At 43.2% G+C, this 26,139-nt stretch overlaps 1 protein-coding gene across 3 annotated transcripts in view; it reads right to left on the bottom strand.

The window, feature by feature from the left end:
• Window positions 1-1,745: 1,745 nt before the first annotated feature.
• rassf7a (Ras association domain family member 7a) overlaps window positions 1,746-26,139 on the bottom strand; it is an 87,806-nt gene continuing 63,412 nt past the window's right edge. For all 3 annotated transcript variants that reach the window (XM_060915097.1, XM_060915098.1, XM_060915096.1), the window contains exons 2-6: window positions 13,896-14,047; window positions 10,659-11,497; window positions 6,495-6,669; window positions 5,087-5,173; window positions 1,746-2,019 (exon numbers count right to left, since the gene is read on the bottom strand). In XM_060915097.1, coding sequence (XP_060771080.1) covers window positions 1,988-2,019; window positions 5,087-5,173; window positions 6,495-6,669; window positions 10,659-11,497; window positions 13,896-13,998 — 1,236 coding nt within the window. In that variant the 5' untranslated portion in view covers window positions 13,999-14,047 and the 3' untranslated portion in view covers window positions 1,746-1,987. The remainder of the gene's footprint in view (window positions 2,020-5,086; window positions 5,174-6,494; window positions 6,670-10,658; window positions 11,498-13,895; window positions 14,048-26,139) is intronic.

The raw sequence follows: 26,139 nt of genomic DNA, 5'->3' as shown, positions 1-26,139 counted from the left end.
TCAATTTGTCTAACTGAACTTGTTTCATGTCACTGGTCATATAAACCTATGTAAACAGGAAAAACGCGGAAGAGTTTGGTCGCATCTAACTACAGCCCCAAAAAATACCATTGGCCATGCTGAGCCTAGCTACATTGCTAACAGGAGTGACAGCGCGTCTGACTGCGTCTGACTGACTGGGAGGTCACGCAAAGCTCGGAGAGGTACGGAGCAGCTCGTCTCAATTCAGATAAGAGCATATTTCATTATGGAAGTACGGTGGACTGTTCCTTTAAGCTTTGATGGGGCCTCAGTCCTCTTTCTGTTCACACCAGGTCCTCTAGAGCCCTCAGACCCCCAGTGCATGGAATTCTGGGTAATTTTCTCTTGAATCAAAATGTCTGTTGCCATGCTTGCCCTGCTGTATTCTTTGATCAAAATAGTGCGGATTAAGGAAAATAACACTAAGTTCAGAGAACTGTAAAGCGGCTGTGGTAAGTTCCAAAAGGAAGTTGAGTTTCCCTGCTACAGTCACGTGACCAACTATGGCAAACGAAGAAGGTTAAACTACAGTGAAAAAGGCGAAGTGAACCCGGTGCGCTTTTTGTTCACAATGCGCAGATTAGACGAACCGTACTGAGACCACCTCCTGAGGTGGTCTCAGTTCGGTTCGCTTTAAAGGGGTCTGGGTACGGTTGGAGTGTTCACATATGCGCAAAAAATGCTGAGTCATCGATCCGAGTTCGGTTAGATGGCTGAAAGGGACCAAGTGTGAAAACAGCCTAAATATAAAGGACAAATGAACCTCAGATTTTAAACTTTAAACATCAGTCAGTTTTAACCGTCCCCACGTACCTGGTTTTTCGTCACACTTTTAGTTTTCAATTCGGCAGCACTTACTTCGTTTACATCCACGCTTTAAATGATTTGCAAGGTTTGTAGTTGACCCTCCCTTACACTTCACATCAATGTAACATGTCCGACACATCGCAGTGTCCTTCGTGTCTTCTCGAAACCCAAAATGTAGCCAAACTTTCGATTTAAGATTAGACGAAGGATCTTTAAGCTTGGCTTCCACCATTTTGTTGCCCAGCAATGGCGTTGCCACGTAAAGCGTCGGCTACTCTGACTGGACAAGAGCAAGGACCCAAACCAATCAAATTGCACGTTTTATTTAGAAGCAAAGCTGTGTTCTGTTCTGGCTGATCGCTTTCTCACATCGATGTAAGTGTAACGGTTACGCGGTAAAAGTGCGTTTTATAAATCAGTAAAAATTGAAATAAATGTCGCTGAATCGAATTGAAAATACAGCTACATAATCAGTACGGCAGGTATGAACCCGATTTTCGGTGCACTGTAGTGAATTGTTGCAGCCCTAGTGAGAAACTGATCATTATTTGCTTGCTTCTTATTACAGACAGTGAATATTAGGCACCACGTCTCTCTTATCACATGATGCTTATTGTATTATATCATCTTCAAGAGACTCATGCGCCATGATAAGGAATGCACACAAGATCGATATCATATATGAGCTCATACCGAAAGGACGCTTTCCCAGCTGGATGGCATGCGTTTCCTTTAGCGTCAGAACAAATCTTTTTATATCTGCTCTACACTTTGACATGTTAATCACAGGACCACTTGAGATGCTGATTTTAACGTGATGAATTAAAAACATTTCTTAACCTGAATGAGTTTAAAGATCGGTAAATAACACCGGCTTAACCAACCACACACGGACCAAAAGGTATATAAACACCAAGCGCTGCCTTTATTAGACTTAAATACATAAAAGTGATCGTTCTCTAGATAAATCTTTATGGTAATATTTTACAGTAAATAAAATGTTTTGGAATGTAACAAAAATGTAAACATATATTTGTATATACACAGCAGATATATATGATATAATATATACTGTTACATTGATGAGATGAGTAGGACCGTTAGCAGTAGCCGGTTAAGTACATAGGTGTAATAAGAGAGATCGTTGGCCCTTCAGGTTTTACCTCCAAGATGACTCTCTGGATGTCAGGACTGTAAGACAGAAGAATGAGATATGGAGTGATGTGCTCAGTGTTTGAGTTTGGAAGTTAGGACAAAAGAAATCCATGCACTGTGAGCCATTCCGGTTTAGCCAATTTATGTAAGAAACCTGGAATCACACAGCAACCAGGAGAGAAAGAGACCCAAAGGGAAGCAAAGTTTAAAAAAAGAAAAATTAGAATTTTTTTTTTTTTTTTTTTTGGTGGTGGTGGTGGGGGGGATTTAAACACAATGAGATCTTGTATAGCATGTCTATTATTGTATAGCTTATATTGGACAAGATGTTGACTTCTTTAGATCAGCAAATCAGCAGGCTTTACATTCCCACAGGCAGGGTTTTAAGAAGGGCGTAACAGAGCAAGTTGATAATCAATTTCCTCGGATACATTTTCCCTTTCAGAAAACTCATCTCATTATCTGTAGCCGCTTTATCCTGTTCTACAGGGTCGCAGGCAAGCTGTAGCCTATCCCAGCTGACTACGGGCGAAAGGCGGGGTACACCCTGGACAAGTCGCCAGGTCATCACAGGGCTGACACATAGACACAGACAACCATTCACACTCACATTCACACCTACGCTCAATTTAGAGTCACCAGTTAACCTAACCTGCATGTCTTTGGACTGTGGGGGAAACCGGAGCACCCGGAGGAAACCCACGCGGACACGGGGAGAACATGCAAACCCCGCACAGAAAGGCCCTCGCCGGCCACAGGGCTCGAACCCGGACCTTCTTGCTGTGAGGCGACAGCGCTAACCACTACACCACCGCCCCGCCCCCTTTCAGAAAACGGAGTCAGTTATTTCAGTGTTTCAGCACGGTCCTTGTTTGATTGGTGCGAAAATGAGGAAACGTCAATTCGTTGACATCTCTACAATTAAAGGAGTCGGCGTTTTGAATATTAACGGAGTCGTTCCTTAATTCTTATTCATTGTAAGAGCAGCGAGGGATGAATTCATAGCAATACTTAAAAAAAAAAATAATAATAATACCCCTCTCTAATCATCTTTCGGCTGTTCCCGTTAGGGGTTGCCACAGCAGATCTGTTCTGCATATATGATTTGGCAGAGGTTTTACACCAGATGCCCTTCCTGATGCAACCCTCCCCAATCTATCCGGGCTTGGGACTGGCGCCAAGTATGCACCGTCTTGTACAACCGCATGTCTTTGGACTGTGAGGGAAACCCACACAGACACAGTGAGAAAATGCAAACTCCGCACAGAAAGGCCCTATTAGCCATGAGGTTCGAACCTGGAACCTTCCTGCTGTGAGGCGACAGTGCCGTCTCTCTCTCGCCCCATGACTATTATTTAGATCACTAAATAGTTGATCGCAGGGCCGACACACAAAGACAAATAACCATTCACCCTCACATTCACGCCTACGGTCAATTTAGAGTCACCAGTTAACCTAACCTGCATGTCTTTGGACTGTGGGGGAAACCGGAGCACCCGGAGGAAACCCACGCGGACACGGGGAGAACATGCAAACTCGCAGCACTGTCTCTCTCGCCCCAATGATTCTATTATTTATATCACGAGATAGCTGATCTAAATATTCACATGCCTTTATCTCTGAACTAATAATGTATTAACTGTAAGGCATAACATACAATAATGGCAGATCATCATTATTATAATAATTATTAACTACAACACTCCTCATCAGGCACACTGTCTTGTTCTGCTCATAAGTCAACTGTTATCAGTGGCACTGTAATAAGAGTCATCTCGTCACACGGTTTGGATAATTAATTCACCTATAGTTCGTTGTTTGATTCTCCATCACCGTTTACTTCAACCAAGAGACATACATAGATACAGAGGACCAAGGAAACTGCAAACAAGCAGCAAAAAGGCAAACAAAATAAAGGGGGGGGGACAAAAACTGACTTAGCAAGTTTTTGCAAAATACAAAAGGAGAAAAACACTTGAGTTTATTATTAAAACCAGAGCCATGAAAACACCTTCATATAAAAATTTCTACCGTGTCTGTGCAAACACTGCACTCATCCAAAAGCCAAATGACTTACAGTAATGTGATGACGCAGCAGCTTAGTCAGTGATTAACGATGGCTTGAACGTGTAGCTTTTGAAGATGCTGTACAGATCAGGCTCTCGGTTCCTTAAACTAAAGTGTTGAAGGACACAAAGTCAACACTTTATTTGAAAGGCACCAGACAAGGACTTTACAACGTTCGCAAAAAATGGAATGTTGCATTAAGAAATCATTTGGCAGATAACTGACTGAATGAGATCCGTCATCTAACCACACATGCATTAAAGCTCTACTCCTTTGACTTAAGAGCTTTGTTTACGCCCATGTTCGGTATACAAGTAACAAAGCCCAGCTCGGAGTTTCATTAAAAAAAAAAAAAAAACCTAAAGCTTAAGAGCTTAAACGTTCTTAGCCCTGATTTGAGGTTTCTAATTCTACTGTTTGAGTTTCAAACATTTCAAAAGGATTACAGCCTAACAGCTATTCCTTTTCAAATCTATGATTTTGCGTCTTTGCTATCCTAAATTCACAGGACCTACTTTTAAGATGTAGGAGGAGGAAGTTCACAGGAGGCCGGGCTGCGCTTTTCTCTCAAATGCACAATCCAGAAATCGTTCGTAATCGGTTTCACACAGTGACCCTTTTCTCGAAGATGCAAGCATTTTAAATAAACCATGCTCGATTGTAAAACATGGATTTCCTCGAGTAAAACTAAATCGGTCTGTGGATTCCTTTGCAGCTTCTTCAGCGGACTAGTTCTATGCACACGGCGCACGTCCTATACTGCACAAAGACTGCGTACACACAGATTTGAATATCATAATCCTAACTGCTATTCATGCTGGTTTTATAGATATGTTTTTACAGCCTTGTATGATGCCAGCCAGATAAGGTGTCAGTATGGACACACGGTTATAAGCTTTATTAGAGCAGGCTTGGATGAGAAGGGGGCACCATGCGGGAACCTCCACCCAGAGAGCACTGTTGCCACCAGGCATGGCTGAGAGAGGTGCCATGGTAGGCCAGGGTGGATGAGCAGGACACTCTCACACATACACACCCTCAGGGTTCAGGCTGGACACCAGGGGGTGCTGCAGGTTGCGTGGATGCCCCAGAAACTGCTTAGCTGTGGGTCGCTGTAGAGAATCTGTGAACGGTGGGGGGAGTTAGAATAATTTATCCAGTAATGGGGAAAAACAGTGTCTACATAACGATATTAAAGTGCATATCACGGGTAAATTCAGGAGCAAGATCAATGTAATTCTCCTATGAAACTTTGGTCAAATATCGGTCACATTTTGTGCAATTTTTTGACCTTGCGCAATACCAGAAAAATTCAGTTGAAATCGAGCCATTTGAGTTGAATTGGTCCGCCTCTGAAAAAACCTGCCATTTGAATTTCCCAGCAAACGCTGATTTTCATGACGTCGCATGCGGGACGCCTCCCTCTGAATCCTACGTCAGCGCTGGTTTGTTTATGAGAAAATGACCTGGTGGTTTTCTGCAAATTTCTTCAACATTATCGCGTAATTATTAAAATGGTTAACAGATGTATCGTAGGAGGGTGTAGCAACACCAATCATGATGGGATTAGCACTCATCGTTTCCCAAAAGACCGGACAATGAGAGAGAAATGGGAGCGCTTGGTCTACACAGGCTGTGCACTGAAACCGTGCAAGCTCGCACAGCCTGCTGGCGCTTCCGCAGGTGACGTCACGAATCTGGCTCCAGACTCCCTTGGGATTTTTCCAGACGCGTTTTATTTTATTTTTTTCTGCTGTAGACAGATGGCCTTGTGCACAATTACCCTTCTGGATGAGTGTGTAAAGGGACATACTCATCTCATCATCTCTAGCCGCTTTATCCTTCTACAGGGTCGCAGGCAAGCTGGAGCCTATCCCAGCTGACTACGGGCGAAAGGCGGGGTACACCCTGGACAAGTCGCCAGGTCATCACAGGGCTGACACATAGACACAGACAACCATTCACACTCACATTCACACCTACGCTCAATTTAGAGTCACCAGTTAACCTAACCTGCATGTCTTTGGACTGTGGGGGAAACCGGAGCACCCGGAGGAAACCCACGCGGACACGGGGAGAACATGCAAACTCCGCACAGAAAGGCCCTCGCCGGCCCCGGGGCTCGAACCCGGACCTTCTTGCTGTGAGGCGACAGCGCTAACCACTACACCACCGTGCCGCCTAAAGGCACATACTTTCATATAAAAAAAAAACGAAATTGGTCCAGAATATGCACTTTAATAGTGTAGTGAAAAACATCACAGTGATGAATAACCTGATTACGGGCCAAAATCCATACAGGACTAAATTGATCACAATCTTATTTGGATGCACGATATAGTATTTTGTTATTTATAGCAAACCACTTGTATAAAGCTAAAATATGAGTATTAATTTGCATGACGTGTGCCATGTGTGGGAGTTGGGGTCTGTGTATGCTGTACCACTGTCTATAGACGTGCTCTGTAATAGCTGAGCCAGTTCCTGTTGGTCCAGCTGCTGGTGGAGGTCTGTACGAGAGGAGTTACTGGCTGGGAGCACGCCGGTCTGCTGGATAAACTGCTGCAGGTTACACTGCCTCAGCTCCTTATTCAGCTCGTCCAGTTGCTCCTGTTTAGCCTGGACACACACACACACACACAAGAGGAGCAAAGCACATTACACAAACACAGCGCTTTCATGACTTTATATAGGATTTAAGCCATTGTTTAAATGTAAACAAATAGACTGGGCAAGATCATCTCATCTCATCTCATTATCTGTAGCCGCTTTATCCTGTTCTACAGGGTCGCAGGCAAGCTGGAGCCTATCCCAGTTGATTACGGGTGAAAGGCGGGGTACACCCTGGACAAGTCGCCAGGTCATCACAGGGCTGACACACAGACACAGACAACCATTCACACTCACATTCACACCTACGCTCAATTTAGAGTCACCAGTTAACCTAACCTGCATGTCTTTGGACTGTGGGGGAAACCGGAGCACCCGGAGGAAACCCACGCGGACACGGGGAGAACATGCAAACTCCGCACAGAAAGGCCCTCGCCGGCCACGGGGCTCGAACCCGGACCTTCTTGCTGTGAGGCGACAGCGCTAACCACTACACCACCGTGCTGCCTGGGCAAGATCATTAAAATATTTATTCCACTAAAAAGTATTTAGAGCCAGTTGTGCACGTGTGAACTAATCAACCGTTTGGAGCCAAATTTTAATTGGACAAGTAAAATGGCTAGATCAGATCAAAACCTATTATGATGAACAATAAGGGAAATTAAAAGGTGAAAAGCAAAAAAAAAAAGGGGGGGGGGTTATTAATATAAAAATTCCTATTCGGAATCATTTTTAACTACCAACAATAAATCTATAGTAATTGTAATTCATAGATTTATGCCATTATAACACACGTCCCTTTGACAATTTATAATAATAAATCTTACTAAAGGAAGTCATTTTTCTATACCTGGTGTGTTTGCTCTCAAAAATTTCTGAAATAATTGTTTTAATTATATATATTTTTGTATTATTTAGCACTGCTAGACAAAAATGTGGAGTGGAGTGGAGTTCAGTATGCAAATATTTACCTCGCCCACTATGGAGTAAGCAGGGCAAGGTATTGTTTTCGGTCGTTTTTTTTTTTTTTGTAAACGATATTACGGGAAAACGGCTGGATCAATCTTCATGAAGCTTTCAGGATAGATGGGCATTGGTCTCAAATAGAACCTCCAACATTTTGAGGGTCATCCGGTCAAGGTCACCAAAAAGGTCAAAATCGTTTTTGTTGTGTCTACTGCCTCATATAGAGGCGCTGTAAGAGTGTAACGATGGCACACTGCGCATGCACATACATGTGTTCTGATTAAAATAGCCGGTGAGTGTATACAATTCAGTTCACCATTCGAAATAAATGCACTAGACTAAAGAAATCGCTTTCAGACATGTTTATGCTTATTACAGAGGGAAAGCGTGTTCCACTGAGCTCTAGCGCCGGGCCATTTCCGGGAAATAAGAGTTTGGGTCATGCTGACAGCGTGTGTATGTCAGCCTCGGTTCGGAGGTTTCAGTTTCGTAAACTGTAAGAGGTAAGAGTAGAATAATATAAAGTACAGACACTTGGTATATTTTACTTCTGTGATTTTTTTTAAATTGGACATTTTTGGATTACGCTTCATTTTTGTGGCTACTGCCTCATAGAGTATATATATATATATATATATATATATATATATATATATATATATATATATATATATATATATATATGAGTGATTCCACACTTATGGGTACTGAAATGGGGACATAAACTTATTTTTAAAAATTCACCTAAAACCATTTCTTTTTTTACCATCAGGTCACAAAACATGTAATCTTTAATGAATGATATGTTAAAAGATAACTTTAATTTTCTGAGATGTAATAAAAACATATTTATATGCCAAAGTCAGAACGTAACAGAAGTGTTGTGGACATCTCATCTCATCTCATTATCTCTAGCCGCTTTATCCTTCTACAGGGTCGCAGGCAAGCTGGAGCCTATCCCAGCTGACTACGGGTGAAAGGTGGGGTACACCCTGGACAAGTCGCCAGGTCATCACAGGGCTGACACATAGACACAGACAACCATTCACACTCACATTCACACCTACGCTCAATTTAGAGTCACCAGTTAACCTAACCTGCATGTCTTTGGACTGTGGGGGAAACCGGAGCACCCGGAGGAAACCCACGCGGACACGGGGAGAACATGCAAACTCCGCACAGAAAGGCCCTCGCCGGCCCCGGGGCTCGAACCCAGGACCTTCTTGCTGTGAGGCGACAGCGCTAACCACTACACCACCGTGCCGCCCTGTTGTGGACATATATATTCTCAATTTTAACAATGTAGAATTACTTTTTGAAACATAGGAAGGTGATGTTTTAGCAAATATAATTAATAAACATGTGTAGTAGAATAAACATACACATTCTTTCAATAAGATTAACATGGTATATAGCTAGATTGTAATTAATTTGTAACAGACGCGAGATGGACAATCGTAACAGAAGTAATGGAACAGACATCATTTTGGAACTCATAGGCTTGACTTTGGCATATAAATATGTTTTTATTACATCTCAGAAAATTAAAGTTATCTTTTAACATATCATTCATTAAAGATTACATGTTTTGTGACCTGATGGTAAAAAAAAGAAATGGTTTTAGGTGAATTTTTAAAAATAAGTTTATGTCCCCATTTCAGTGCCCATAAGCGTGGAATCACTCATATGCTATATTTACTGTATGGACATCCATCCATTATCTGTAGCCGCTTATCCTGTGCAGGGTTGCAGGCAAGCTGGAGCCTATCCCGGCTGACTATGGGTGAGAGGTGGGGTACACCCTGGACAAGTCACCAGATTATTGCAGGGCTGTATGGACATGGTATCAGAAAACAATTTTATTTATTATCAGTAGCCACATGTACCCATAGGGTACCTTTTTTTTTTTTACGCAAAAGCTTCCTTCATATTCATCATAAGTGCCACCGGGCGAGGTTAGTTTTGCCTGGCAGCGCTCGTTTTAATGTGAAATTACTCAGGATAGTTTAAAAGCCTCTCGAGCCAGGAAGGCAATCCTTTAGTAGGAACTCATTCTACAGGCTTTGATTAACTTAACACTACATGAGCTGGAGAACGAACACAAATGTCTCTTGGAGCAAAAGGGGTAGATATTGTGTGACTAAATAATGTCAAAACATCAAACTGTTGAACAGTGTATTACTAAATCAGACACGTAAATTAGACTTGTCGGGCATGGTCAGATCTTCAGAAACGGATTGTACTTGCGGCGGAAACTGCAGGAGGAATTCTTCAATTCTTCCACTAGAGGACGACATGCTTCATAAGGACTCCTACATCCCTAAATTTATGCCTTGCGGCTCTCTTAACAGCAATCCAGGGATTTGTTCTCCAAGGGTGAGTTTCTGCACCTATAGTCTGTTTTCTACTCGTGAAATTAGTGAAAGTCAAAAGCCAGACAAGTCAAGACTAACAACCGTCGATGTGCTAGACACTGACACCTGATGCTCTGTAAGAAAACGTGATAATTAAATGTTCTGCTGCGGGAATGTTCCTCTCGGGATTTCTGTACTTAAGGGAACGCTATGCTTTTATGAGGAAAATTCCAGCTTCATTGGTATGTATGATAATTAACGGCGTTTGAGACAAAGGCCTGAGGCAATGAGGATGATTTCAGACTGCACTTCATTTACAACATTCAGTATACTGAAAGCTATTTTGGTCCAAACTACTGTTAATTCGTAAAGGTTTTTCTTTGGATTATCAATCAGTAATCTGAACAATCAGAGATGGCCATTGGCTAACAAGAACAAGAGGTAATTTAAGCATTATTTTGTTTCTCTTCCCAAAAACACTTTATTGTTTTTGCGAAACACTTAACTGTTGAGTAGAAACAAGACCAAACACTTTTGGACGAAATCACAATGGCGTCCACATTGCGAGCATCATTTTAGTTCTCGTGACAGCCTCTTTAAGACATAACGTTAGCTGCTTTGTCTCCAACTGAGAAAGAACAGCCAATGCTACCACAAGACCCCGTCCTCTCTGCTCACCTGCAGCAGCATTTCTGCTTTTCCCAGAGCGTTCTCCATCTCCACCAGCTCCGACTCCAACTCCTCCCTTTGTTTCTGCTGACTCTGGAGCTCCACTTGTACTACACCCACAGAGTCTTCTGGCTGTGTCTGTGTGGGCAGGGCTTCAGCCTCAAGCCTTTCCCTCTGGATGTCCTGCTCAAGCTGTGTGGATCTTGTGGTGAGATCGTGCAGGCTGGAGCCGCACTCCTCCAGCTTGGCGTGTAGCTCAGCCAGCTGCCTCCTCATGGCACGCTCGCGCTGCATCTCAGTCCTGAGCGCCTCTTCCCACTGCTCTTCATCTTCCAGCAGCGTCTGCTCTGTGGCAGCCAACTCCTCCTGCTGATCCCATGCCTGAGTCTCCCGCTCCAGGAGCTCGAGCTGGGCCTCCAGTTCCTGCAGTCGCTCCTGCTGCTGGAGAACGTGCCGGAACACATCCTCTCTAGTCAGACTGGGCAGATGGGAGGTGTGAGGCAACGGAGATGCTCTTGACTCAGGCAGGAGTTTGGTACTCGGAGTCCTGCGGTTCTGTTTGGGTCGGGTGCGTGGAGATGATGAAGGGCCTAGACTGAAGGTCAGGGATTTTCTGGGTGCGCTGCGTTTTGGGGGCTCTGCTTTGGGGGGTTTATGAAGAGATAGTGTACGCTCGTGGCTATCACTGTTGCTGGTGCTGCTGCTGGGGCCAGTACGCCGAAGGTAGAACTGCACCTCGTTACTGTGCTGCCCAAGCTTAGCCAAGGACTCCAGAGGACGCTCAGTAGCCAAAAGCTGCCGCTCAGTGTCTCTCAGTCTCTGGATGAGGACATAACGGCCCGTCTGGCCTACAGGAGGCAAAGGAAGCAATGAGGCCACACAAAATCTTTCATCAAGTTTCAACTAACCCAACACTTGCAGGACAATTTGCCATAAATACAAGGGTGGACAAATCAAAATTCATTAGCTAGCTCACTGGGCAAGTGAAAGCTCGAATATGCTGCCCTGTAGCTCATGTGACGTAATAATACAAACGGGTGGATGGATGGATACAAACGGATGGATGGATGGATGGATGGATACAAACAGGTGGGTGGGTGGATGGATGGATATAAATGGGTGGATGGATGGATTTATACAAACGGATGGATGGATGGATGGATGGATACAAACAGGTGGGTGGATGGATGGATGGATGGATACAAACAGGTGGATGGATAGATACAAACGGATGGATGGATGGATGGATGGATGGATGGATGGATGGATGGATGGATGGATGGATGGATACGGACGGGTGGATGAATACAAACAGGTGGATGGATGGATATGGACGGGTGGATGGATACAAATGAATGGAGGATACAAACGGATGGATGATACAAACAGGTGGATGGATGGATACAAACAGATGGATGATACAAACAGATGGAGGATACAAACAAACGGGTGGATGGATACAAATGGGTGGGTGGATGGATGGATGGATGGATGGATGGATGGATACAAACAGATGGGTGGATGGATACAAACGGGTGGATAGATACAAACGGATGGATGGATGGAGGGATGGTTGGATGGATGGATACAAACTGATGGATGGATTTATACTAACGGATGGATGATACAAACGGGTGGGTGGATGGATGGATACAAACGGGTGGGTGGATGGATGAATACAAATGGATGGATGGATACAGACGGGTGGATGGATACAAACAGGTGGATGGATGGATACAAACGGATGGATGGATACAAAGGGGTGGATGGATGGATACAAATGGGTGGAAGGATGGATACAAACGGATGGAGGATACAAACAGATGGATGGATGGATACAAATGGATGGATGGATACAAACAGGTGGGTGGATGGATGGATACAAACGGGTGGGTGGATGGATACAAATGGATGGATGGATAAACGGGTGGATGGATGGATTTATACAAACGGATGGATGGATGGATGGATGGATGGATGGATGGATGGATGGATGGATGGATACAAACGGGTGGGTAGATGGATGGATACAAACGGGTGGATGGATTGATGGATGGATACAAATGGATGGATGGATACAAATGGATGGATTGATGGATGGATACAAACGGGTGGATGGACGGATGGATACAAACGGGTGGATGGACGGATGGATACAAACGGGTGGACGGACGGATAGATGGGTGGACGGATGGATAGATGGGTGGACGGATGGATAGATGGGTGGGTGGATGGATGGATCACACTGCATTTGTATCCTAAAAAAATGCCAGGCAAATTTTCATCTATAAGTTGTACTGTTCTATCTGCACATCTGCATTTTGCTTGGTTTTGTCAGCATTTCCACACATCTGCATGATTCCAAATCAAAAAAGACTGTCTCGTCTGTACATGCTAATTAACCTGCTGAGAAAAACAGTTCAAATCACCAGTGGATTGTGTTTTAGCCGGTGTGTAGTGCAGCAGATGGTGGGATTCAGAAGCAACATGCACTATAGTCGCAGCACTGAGGCATGTCGCACCACAGTGAAGCAAATTAATAAATACAAAACATTAACAAAACTACAGGACCAGTCAAAAGTTTGGACACCCCTACTCATTCATATGTTTTTTCTGTATTATGACCATTTTCTACGTTGTAGAGCAATACTGAAGACATCAGAACTATGAAATAACATCTGGAGAATTATGTGGGAAACAAAAAAAAAAAAAAAAGTGATAAAAACCCCAAAACGTTTCATATTTTAGAGTCTTCAAAGTAGTCACCGTTTATCTTGATGACGCTTTGCACACTGTTGGCATTATCTTAACCAGCTTCATGAGGTCGTCACCTGGAATGATTTTCAATTAACAGGGGCCTCGTCAAAAGTTAATTAGTGCAATTTCTTGCCTTCTTAAATGCGTTTGAGCTCAAACAGTAAATAGCCCTGTTCCACAACTGTAGCAATCTATATTTTGTCAAGAACCGCTCAACTAAGTAAAGAGAAACGACATCCATCATTAGTTTAAGACATGAAGTGACTTAATGAAAATAAGGGGGGGAAAAAAAACCAAAACATTGACTTTGGTGTTCCCAAACTTTTGGCTGGTACTCTCTGTATACTAAATGAAACTTTTTGTTTTGGTAAAACAAATAGAGTAGGGTTTCGTTTGTCACAACTTTCTGCCAGGTAACTATGAACTAATTTGTTGACCCCAGAAATTATGCCACACACTATTAAGCTGGTGTGTAATGTGTGAACATACCTATGGCTTGGGCGAGAGCGATGACGACATCCTGACAGGACGTTTCCTCGGAGAGGCCACACACCACCCGTACCACACCATCCACCCACACCTTGAGCTCCATCAGCGTGGCAGTGGACCTCAGCTCAGCACTGCATGACCCAGCACAGGTTCTAGACCAGTACAAACAGAATACACATGAAGAAGGATGCAAAAGCTGCAAAGACAAAAGTGTTAAGAATGGAAAGAAAAAGGGAAAAGTTCTCTTTCACCACAATATTCCCAAATCATAATTATGCTTTTTCCAAAATATACTGGTAAATCAAATGGATAGGTTTTCCAGAATTTCAAGCTGTGACAAACTGTTCCAGTAGATAAACAAGTTTCTAAAATGATCAAGTACCTCTTGGCTCAAAAGCATAGCTCCGTTCTGATTAAACACAGTTTATTCTCTTCTAAGAAGTTACAGCACATTTGTGCTGAAGGGAACAGACAAACTTCTGCTGAGAGAGAGTGTGTATGACAGCGAGAGAGTCTGTGTCTGTGTGTAAAAGAGAGTGACAGGGAGTGTGTGTGTGTGTGTGTGTGTGTGTGTGTGTGTGTGTGTGTGTGTGTGTGTGTGTGTGTGAGAGAGAGAGATCTGTGTGTGTGTGAGAGTGTGAGTGAGTGAGAGATCTGTGTGTGTGTGTGAGAGAGTGAGAGAGATCTGTGTGTGTGTGTGTGTGTGTGTGTGTGTGTGTGTGTGTGTGTGTGAGAGAGAGAGTGAGAGAGATCTGTGTGTGTGTGTGTGTGTGTGTGTGTGTGTGTGTGTGTGTGTGAGAGAGAGAGAGAGAGAGAGAGAGAGATGTGTGTGTGTGTGTGTGTGTGTGTGTGTGTGTGTGTGTGTGTGTGTGTGTGTGTGAGAGAGAGATGTGTGTGTGAGTGAGAGAGAGAGATGTGTGTGTGAGTGAGAGAGAGAGATGTGTGTGTGAGTGAGAGAGAGAGATGTGTGTGTGAGTGAGAGAGATGTGTGTGTGTGAGTGAGAGAGAGATGTGTGTGTGTGAGTGAGAGAGAGAGATGTGTGTGTGTGTGTGTGTGTGTGTGTGTGTGTGTGTGTGTGTGTGTGTGTGTGTGTGTGTGTGAGAGAGATCTGTGTGTGAGTGAGTGTGTGTGTGTGTGTGTGTGTGTGTGTGTGTGTGTGTGTGTGTGTGTGTGTGTGTGTGTGTGAGAATGAGTGAGAGATCTGTGCGTGCGTGTGTGAGAGTGAGATCTGTGTGTGTGTGAGAGAGTGAGATGTGTGTGTGTGAGTGAGTGTGTGTGAGAGGTGGCGTGTGTGTGAATGAGTGAGAGATCTGTGCGTGTGTGTGTGAGAGTGAGATCTGTGTGTGTGTGAGAGAGTGAGATGTGTGTGTGTGAGTGAGTGTGTGTGAGAGGTGGCGTGTGTGTGAATGAGTGAGAGATCTGTGCGTGCGTGTGTGAGAGTGAGATCTGTGTGTGTGTGAGAGAGTGAGATGTGTGTGTGTGAGTGAGTGTGTGTGAGAGGTGGCGTGTGTGTGAATGAGTGAGAGATCTGTGCGTGTGTGTGTAAGCACGTCTGAATGAATATGTGCCAGTGCCTCTACTTTAAAACCTCACAACAAGAACAGATTGCAGAGCTTCAGTAGAGTGTAACACTGGAAAGCTTGGCAGTGCAGCAGGTAGCAAATGAGGCCCCAGGCAGGAGATTAATATGAACGGGGGCTGATGGATGGTGGCTGTGTGCACATTTACTGCACTTATTTGTAGACTTTGTAAACACACAGTCAGACAAAAGTCAAACGCATTTACTGAGACCAACCTCTTTTAATGGAACTCGGCAATGCTCAATCAGCAACTGCCGTTAAAATTAACGGCCGGTTCACCTAACAATAATTATGCTCAGGGAAAAACAGGTTTTAATAGAAGGAATGGACGGCAACGTCACAAAAATAGTCCTGTCTGGGGAGGTCGTTCTCAGTCATCACATACGTGAAGAGAAAGTAACCGAGAGGTACCAGGACTTGCACAGCATCAGAAAGGAGGGAACCAGTGGAATGCTGTGACTTCATTCATCATCCCGTAAACTCCTTTAAACCGATGTGCTGATCACAACATTCCCAGAAACACTCTGACCGTTCACTACATGGAGTCATCTGACATTCAGGCTGTAAATAAACACCCTTTGTGTAATGACGAACAAAGAGCTGTCTCTTTGGCAACATGGACACGTTTAAAACTTTAAGGTTAAAACGTCCACCAGCTTGTTCTCTTTTTCATCTTTACTCGTTCACATGCTCTCAAACGGTTCTTGGCGCGTACTGATACAGGTGCACAATCATCTGAAATAACTCAAAAGTACCCACACAAGTACATTCATTTAATAAACTCCTTGTACTTTTCTCTGACTGCTATTACTTTTAGTCGCTGTTATTTTTTGAAAGGAGTTGCCGTCCCGATTTGGAGCTCGGTACTCAAACCTTCATTCATGACTTTACTGAAGAAATGCCACTAAATAATAGTAGGCTGCCTCTAAAAAATTTTTTTTTAAAAAGTCAGGTTGGATCCCCCACTATTCTCCATGAGCTGGAAGAGGAATGCTGTCTTACAGGCTTGTGTGAGAAACTAAAACAAGTCTTTTGTCGTCGATGCTTGGACAGGCTTGAGCAATAAATCAAGGTCAAAGCCCGAGGGTGCACTTTTCTACACAGCATGACGGTTACTAAAGCTACCAGCTCCTGAAACCAAATACAAAGTGGAATCGATAAGTGTCACTTGGTAAATATGGGTAATTCCATGCAAATGATAAACCTTACAATAATAAAAAAAAAAAAAAGTGGGTTTTATCTTGTCGTCACGAAAACAGTACATGTCTTCAACTTTTATTTGTAAACCAATTTCACGTTTCATACAACAAGACGTCGTCACGTCCATAGAGTCTCTGGTATAGACCCTTTTCACGTGACGTCACGACAAACGCGGCCGCCATTTTGGACGTGTACTACCAGTAGTTTACCACAGCCAGCATTGAGGAACGGCAGCAAAGAAAGTTTTTACTTTCAGCAAGACTTCCATCATGCCACTATATTGTTGTGCACCTGGATGTAGTAACCATCCACAAACAAGGCAAGGGTTATCATTTTATCGGATCCCGGCGGAGAAGATGGATAGCGGCCATAAACAGGAAAGATTGGCAGCCCTCGGCATACCAACGCTTGTGTAGTGACCACTTTGTTGGAGGTAAGATGAATAAAATTAGCCAGAAAAGGCATTACATTGCTGTTAACATTCTGTGGCGGCGAGTGTGTAACCAAATAGGCTAAAATAACCCATTGTAACCTCTTTGTTCTTCTGTAGTAGCTATTAGCTAGCAACATTAGCTAGCGTTGTGTTCCTTTGCTGTTGGTAGACTGTAGGACAGATCAGAGGCAGTGTCCTACAAACAGCGCTTAATTTGAGGGGGAGCAAGCCGGAGCGCGCTCCGGAACCTCGGGCGTTGGCTCCGGCAGCTATTTACACTGGATCCGGTGATCCGACACCTCTTTTGACTATGTAACAAAAAAAAACAACAACAAATAATTAAATAAAAAAATGCAAGTTTATTTAGTGTTAATGTCTGATTTTGATATCTGTCTTGTTGGTGATTTCTCTCATGAAACGACATCCACAAAATATCTGCAGATGAACTTAATTTGCAGTGTTATTACAAAACATGCCCAGAAGCGCAGCGCAGAGCCCCCCTCCCCCCTCTTTTTTTCCGCACCGGAGCTGCTCATCCTCTGCGCTCCGGGACCTCCCACTTTACAAATTAAGCACTGCCTACAAATAAGTGTTCAAAACAAGAGGAACATGTATTTGTCTCTTAAATCCAGGCCGTTCCCTGTAATCTGTAACAACGGTTGGAGAAAGTAATGGCAAATAGTGAGTGCACAAACCATAGAAGGGAAACTGTACACAGCGCCAGGGCAGTGTGATGGTATGTCTACTTTTAGATTGTGTTAGCTTATCAATGAGCACACTCGTCACTCGATGAGTTTCACGTCTTTACAACGGATACTTAAATGTGTGTTAGGTATTATTGTTGCAGTCTAAGCAGTCATTGTAGCAGCTAGATGAGCGAGAACCGAAAGGGTCTGTGCCATAAACCGTTATTTCTGTACGGCGTTGCTAATGTGTTGTTACTGTTGTTATCTCTCCCTCTGCTCGCCCTGTAAATGCCCTACGTCGCTGGATAGCGAAGGTGTTTTCTGCATCTCGCTCCTTTTTCTTGTATGTTCTCCGTTTGTCGCCTTCAAACCAATTCGAGCCGAAGTCCGCTACATGTCCAAAATGGTGGTCGCGTTTACGAAGGTCACGTGACTGAAAAGGGTCTATATACACGGACAAGCAAACAGTTTTTAATATACTTAAACACATTTTTCCACCTAAACTGTTGAATTAATTTAAAATTTCTTAAATTAGGGTTGTTTTACAGTCAGGGTACGAAGTTTGTATCACAGGGGTACAAAATTCAAATTGATTCAAACTGGTTCTTGTAGCAGTTTTTAAGTGAAGGACAAGTTAAAGAACAGATTTCAGGTAGTTTTTTGACACGTGTATGGTAGTTTTGTGTAATCTACTATAAGATGGGAGAAACAAATGAAGTGATTCTCGGAGAGGACTTTTTTTTTTTTTGACAATTCAGAATCCACGACTTCCACAGTGCTTTTAAATATAAGGCTGTAAGCTTTGTGTTAGTTGTTTCTAATATTTATGTCCCAATATCTTGACCACATTTTAGGATGAAAATAATCATTTTAGATATGTTATTTTATATTGAAAAATTAGCTGTCTCAGAGAGGACATTTTTTAACACAATTACATACTAATTTGATCAAAATAGTCTGAAAACTTACTGGCATTCAACATTAAAACTTAACTATGTTTCCAATGATATGGAACCAAATATGTGTTTTATGGTATAAAGAATGATTTAAGTGCATCCCTTTTGGAGCTACCTGCGGAAGCCGAGAGAGGCCCTTCATATAATCCTTTTTTTTTTAATTCACCTTGTTATCCCGAGATAACGACATAATTAATTCAGGATCTCGAGAAAACAACACAACTAATTCGAGATCTCGAGAAAACAAAACCGTTATTCCGAGATAACGACATAATTAATTCAGGATCTCGAGAAAACAACACAACTAATTCAAGATCTTGAGAAAACAAAACCGTTATTTCAAGATCTCAAGAAAACAGCTGAGAAATGGTTCATTCAGGTGCGCCTAGAGACTTGTGATATGCTGACTTTGGGGCGATTTCTCATTCTGTATAGACGCAACTTGGTCATTAGAATGTCTGGAATAATCGATCACCTAATAAGGCAATAATTTGATCAGGGGTTGTCACAGGGAGAGATTGCATTAAGTCTTTTAATAAGGGATAATTTCAAAATTAGTCCGCGGCACCTCCGCAGAAGACTGGCCCGGCTTCGTCTCTACCGACGGAGATACAGTGATCCAGCTGAGATCATGAAAGAATTGTTTTGTTTTCTCGAGATCTCGAAATAACCGTTTTGTTTTCTCAAGATCTCGAATTAGTTGTGTTGTTTTCTCGAGATCCTGAATTAATTATGTCATTATCTCGGGATAACAAGGTGAATAAAAAAAGATTATATGAAGGGCCTCTCGCGGCTTCCGTAGCTACCTGTGGTCAAAAAAGCACTTTTTCTAAATGACATGAGTAATTTTGCTAAATATGACATACATTCACCAAAAATAACGTTATCACCACATTTTTTTTTTGCATGGTAAATAGAGCTATCACAGGGCTACAATAAACAACCAAGTTTATTTAGTCAAGCCTTTTGATATTGAGGATAATAAGTGTTAAATGTGATTTTTAGCTGGCGTACCCTGATTGTAAAACAACCCATTATTTATGTATGCATGCATGATGTTTTGTGTTTGTTGAAATACTATCCGTACAATTCAAATGTCACATCTTTAAGTCTAATGGGAGATGAACCCCTCCCAAGTGAGCTGCTCATTTTCATATATTTCAGGGCAGGAAATGAAAACGCAATTTTCAAAGCCATTACTATGAAGAAATATATCCACTCCCAACTATCTAAGGAAACTCACAGTTCAGTCACACTGTGCGCTCTCAGAAATGATTATGTATTCATCCCTTGAGATTTCTCGGTTATTGATCACAGCTCAGATGCTAAACTCCTGCTTTGATCTTCAGGGTGAGGCTCCTCAGACTGTGGGCTAGAACATGTGCGAGCAGAGTCAAGAAATGCAGACAGATGCACCCGAGAGCAGCCTGTCCCACCCATCCTCTGCGGTCCCGGAGACTCCTCTAAAGCCAAGATTATGGGAATCGTCTTCATCTTACAGCTTAATAGGATTGGGGGGGGGGGACCCTGAAGACTGAAAAGGTTCAGTAGGTTGTGGGCAGTCACAGATTTCTCATCTCAGAAATCACTATTGGTTATTGAGAAATTGTTCGTCAAGGGGATTTTTTTTAATATATATATAAATCACACACAACTGTGCAAAAGTCTTAGGCACATAAAAAACCCAGCAGTGAGCCATAATAAACGAAACAAAGTCAATATTTGATGTGAGACGACCCTTTGCTTTAAAAAAAATTTTTTTTAATAAAAATAGCAGTCTCGGGTACAATGAGTGCAGTTGTATAAGGAAATGAGCTGTAGGTTTCACTGAGCATCTTACAGAACCAGCCACAGTTCTTCTGGACACTTTGTCACACTCGCGTCTTCATTTTTCAGTAAAACCCGACAGCCTTCATTGTGTTTTCTTTTTTAATCTGAAAAGTGCTCTCTTATGTAATATGCTGCTCAGATACAAAGTTTTTTTTCCCTGTAACATTTAATTCTGTGCTGGAAAACAAATATTTGGACTCTAAAATGTTTTTGGACTGACTTGATAATGTAGACGTCATAAAATAGAAATATATAACAAAGTTTATATGAAACTAGAAAAGCACTCAGAGCACAGACCTCCGCCAAGAATCCTTTAAAAAAAATCCGGGATCCAGAAGGTGATCCGGATCACTGCCAAAATTTAATGGATTGTTACTTGTGCCCAGTCACACCTCTGGAAAAAATTTCGGAGCAATCCGTTCATTACTTTTTCCGTAATGTTGCTAACAGACAAACCAACAAACAAACAAACCAACGCTACCGAAAACATAACCTCCTTGGCGGAGGTAAAAATAATAACTAGAATGCATTTCTGGAGAAAATGCGAAAGTGTGCTTGCTCAGGTGCGCCGCCATGGCGACCTGGCAAGAGAGGCAACTGCACGCCAACACGACAAGTTTTGTCTCAACACGCGAAAGTTTGGCCGAGACACAAGGCGGATTCTCATACGGAGATGACAGGCTGGCAAGGTTCTTTACAGGGACATCCCAGAGCATCACTAACATCAAAATTTAGATGTAATTCTAAATCCGTAAAGAGATATGACCCAAAACACGGTTTTGCTCATTGTGGCGCCCCCTAGTGGCCAAATGACACCAATTTTGAAGAGGGTACATGAACTGGTGCCGAAAGTCGTCTCAACATATATGGTCTTGATACGTCAAAGCGTTTCTGAGATATGAGCCAAAATACATTTTTGCTAATTGTGACGCCCCCTAGTGGCCAAATGACACCATATTTGATGAGGGTAGTTTGGATGGTGTCGAAAGTCATGCCACTAAATATGGTCTTGATACGTCAAAGCGCTTCCATGATATGAGCTCACTTCCTGTTTGGTGGCTTCGCCATCGATTTTGATTGGCTGCCACGGGCGAACGCTTCAACGTATGAGAGCGAAATGAATATCATTCATTAGGTATGGACTGGAGATCATGTGTGCCAAGTTTCGTGATGATTGGACAAAACATGCGGCCAGGGTCACTCTACCTTCACTTTGGACAAAATCCAAAATGGCGGAAAATCTAATTAGGCGGAGAATGACGTCATAGGGTGCGTTGGAATCGTCTAGCTCCAAGGATTCCAATGGCACCATCTCATCTCATCTCATTATCTCCAGCCGCTTTATCCTTCTACAGGGTCGCAGGCAAGCTGGAGCCCATCCCAGCTGACTACGGGCGAAAGGCGGGGTACACCCTGGACAAGTCGCCAGGTCATCACAGGGCTGACACATAGACACAGACAACCATTCACACTCACATTCACACCTACGCTCAATTTAGAGTCACCAGTTAACCTAACCTGCATGTCTTTGGACTGTGGGGGAAACCGGAGCACCCGGAGGAAACCCACGCGGACACGGGGAGAACATGCAAACTCCGCACAGAAAGGCCCTCGCCGGCCACGGGGCTCGAACCCAGGACCTTCTTGCTGTGAGGCGACAGCGCTAACCACTACACCACCGTGCCGCGTGATGCCAAACTGAGCTCCAATAAACTCTAATAAAGTACAGTGTGTCCATGATGTCGAAGACACCTTCTGTATCAAACACAGCTGAATAAAGATTATATCTACACTGCTCTACACAAGCTGCTAGACTGCATATTGGATGACTACATCATTGACTCAACATTCATTAGATTGCAGCCTACAGGAGAAGTGTGATAACCTGTCTACTTAATTTTGTTTGAGGCGATGTCTTCAGTAATGACGTCCTGCTCCACCGAACTTTACAGTCACACTGTGCTCATTTAGGACGCCGTTGCTGAGCAGGGTTTGAGTAAGCACCAATGGGCAGTGCCAATCTGGTTGAATAACGCAGGCCAATAACATTCACTATTCAAGGATGTTGGGTTCCATTCATCATCCTGTGCATCAGAGGGCGTCTTGCTGATGTACACGCTGATGTATACCTTCTCCAGTAAAGTGATGAGAACAGCATTTTGCTCCAGCAACTTGACTGGACTTTGACTAAAACCCTATTCAGAAGGATTAGTTCTACAATGAGGTCTCGGGTAATTCCCCACTCCTACAGGTTCTACTTGGTCAGTTTACTTTGTCTGGACTGGCAAATGTCAAAGCTTTTCAGTCTCTGCCCCCGAGAAAATTCCAGTCTAAATTATCTCCTGCTTTTCTGTGAACGTATGGGTGGTCTGACAATTTCAGTCTGGTCAGGATAGAGCAGAGAGGTCTCCGATTTCACAAACAGATGTTGCCTTTTGTGTTTCTGCTGCTGGGCGTTTATTCGTCTTTGCGCATGCATCCAGAATTCGCTTCAGGAAAACACATCACCGCAAAATGCTTTCAAACAGTTTCTCAAAAATGTAATGGGCTGTATTATTTTGTCTCTGCGCTCTCCTCAGTGGGAGCCCATTTACTGAGAGGAGGGAAAGAAAAAAAAGAAAAAAAAATGCACAATGCAGAGTGCATTATTAGAAATTCAGACTCCAGCAGTGTGATCATATGACCATGTTTAACACAAGTATGCCAGGGAAAGCTGACAGAAACAGCTGGATGCAAGACTATCATAGAGGAAGTATGCGAGTATTTTAACACCGATATCACCTTAATAAAATAACATGCTGAATAGGGCTAATGCACAATGATGGACAAATACGAAACTAAGAAACGCACATTGATTTATTCACCGTTGCAGGTAAATGAGCAAGGACAAGCAGAAAGTCCCGCATGGACACATGTTCCTAAGCTGTAACTCGACAGCACTAAAACGCAACCCACCTCCTGCAACAATCAGCCAACAGAACAGCTGTGCAGCTATAGAGTACATGCCAACAATAACAGCTCACGCTTCCTGCGTCGTGATGAGCCGCTGACAAACGCATCCTGAACATGCCCCGGCACCAAATTAATCATTACAGTTCACTTATAATCTTTCACTGATAATTACCCAGGGTGCAGCTGAATTGGATGCATTTCCTGTGATGTGTTCCACAATTTCCTTTTTTTAGGATCAAAAGTTAACAGGCAAAAACCCGTAAATTACTAGAAACGGGACTGTACATGAAGGACGGGGTTAAACTTGTTTTTATACCCTGCTCCATTTTGTCTTGCACAAGATTGATACGTAAATTCATCATCTATGATCAACCCAGTGGGCGAGCAACGAGCAAGGACATTATGAAGCAATGATCACGGCTCTAATGGTGTGTGTCCTTTTTTGTAAAGAGGCAGGCAAGCGTGCATGTATAATGTTGGTAGTCGTATGATGCAAACTCATACAGCTTGTTAATTAGGGACAGCAGTTACTTGGCTGCATCTTTAAAAAAACAAACAAAAAAAAAACTACACACTCACTCACATTGTGAATAAACCGAGCATTTCACAGTACAATCTCATCTCATCATCTCTAGCCGCTTTATCCTGTTCTACAGGGTCGCAGGCAAGCTGGAGCCTATCCCAGCTGACTACGGGCGAAAGGCGGGGTACACCCTGGACAAGTCGCCAGGTCATCACAGGGCTGACACATAGACACAGACAACCATTCACATTCACACCTACGGTCAATTTAGAGTCACCAGTTAACCTAACCTGCATGTCTTTGGACTGTGGGGGAAACCGGAGCACCCGGAGGAAACCCACGCGGACACGGGGAGAACATGCAAACTCCACACAGAAAGGCCCTCGCCGGCCACGGGGCTCGAACCCAGAACCTTCTTGTTGTGAGGCGACAGCGCTAACCACTACACCACCGTGCCGCCCCCACAGTACAATCGTTTAGCAAATATTTAAAGAAAATATGTTTCTCATGCCCTTAACCAGAAGTGCTTACATTCATCTCATTGATACAAGTGAGCAGTTGAGGGTAAAGGGCCCTGCTCAAGGGCCCAGCAGCGGCAGTGCTGGGATTTGAACTCATGACCTTTCGATCAGCATCTTAAATCACTGAGCTACCATTTCCCGTTGCTTTTTTTTTTCCTCCATGCTTCGGAAACTCACCGAGCGTGCAGAGAGCGAGGATACGATTATGAGAAATGACATCTTCACATTCTGTTCCAGTATAAAAACATGCCTCAGAATCAGTAAAATGCTGATGGAAAATGGATGTTAAGGGAAAGGTAATAAATAAATAAAATAAAATAAAATACAGAAAAATGTTAACACTAAACTAAGAAGTTAATAGCCCTCAGTATCGGTGATTATGGGAACTTGGCAAGTCTTCAAACAGAAAAATCTTCCGTGGGCACTCAGGGCTGGTTCTAACAAGGTCAAACCTGCTTGGGCTGGGCAAAAAAAAAAAATCTCTGCCTTTACTCCAAGGACCAATAAGTACAATCTCTCGCTCACACACACAAATTGTTGCTTGTGAAGCACTCTCCACAGTGTCCTGTGTGGTAATTGCATCCCGGGTTTCCTACTAAAAGTACCTTTTAGTGGTGCAGATAACAATCTGGACTGGCCTACATTACAGGAACTGTGCAGACGGCCATGATGGCTCGTTCTCTGCACTCAGTTTAGGCAAGCGTGTTTACCCTTAGAACGTCTAGTGAGTTCTCCTTAACGCAGTTCAGTAACAATTTGCAACGATGCAATTCTGTCTTCAGTTGCTAAGCACACACCAAATGGAAACGCAGTCCAGGAATAGTGTGAACACAGTGAGAGAGACTGCATTAACAGGCTTGGAGAGGCTTGGCTCATTAGTTATTTACGCTCTTTTTTTTTTTTTCCATTTCTGCTGTTTTGAATAATTTAGAAATGTTTGCTGCACTAGTGTATAATGTTGCTGGCTGCTCCAAATTTATGTAAATGGTCCATGTCAAGGCTTGAGGCAAAAATAAATAAATAAATAAAGAGTGCGCTTACTGGGAAGATGAGCAGTCTGGAGCATGGACCCGTTTACTCATTTGCAAAGCAGAGAAAAAGTTAGAAAAACATTTTAATATTTTATTTTACAGTGATTATTTTTCAGAATAGCCATGTAGATGGGGGGGGTTTAAAGTTTGGAAAATAGTTATAGTAGATGGTTCAGGAAATGTAGCCTTATATGTCAGAAGTGGACACAAGTTAAAGATTTATCTAAAATGGACAAAAAGACATACACTAATAAGCTACTGCTTACTCTCTTGGCCCTGATGTGTTCCCTATGTTATGTATTTTAAAAATCTCATCTCATTATCTGTAGCCGCTTTATCCTGTTCTACAGGGTCGCAGGCAAGCTGGAGCCTATCCCAGCTGATTACGGGCGAGAGGCGGGGTACACCCTGGACAAGTCGCCAGGTCATCACAGGGCTGACACATATGCCACTTTTCTGCTACCAACGCGGCTGAGTTGGGCTGAGTCGAGCTGAGCGGGGCTGTTGGAGTTGCATTTCGACTACAACCGC

The sequence above is a fragment of the Neoarius graeffei genome, chromosome 2, assembly GCF_027579695.1.
Source record: "Neoarius graeffei isolate fNeoGra1 chromosome 2, fNeoGra1.pri, whole genome shotgun sequence".
NCBI lineage: Eukaryota > Metazoa > Chordata > Actinopteri > Siluriformes > Ariidae > Neoarius > Neoarius graeffei.
This window is presented reverse-complemented; position numbering and strand designations above follow the sequence as displayed.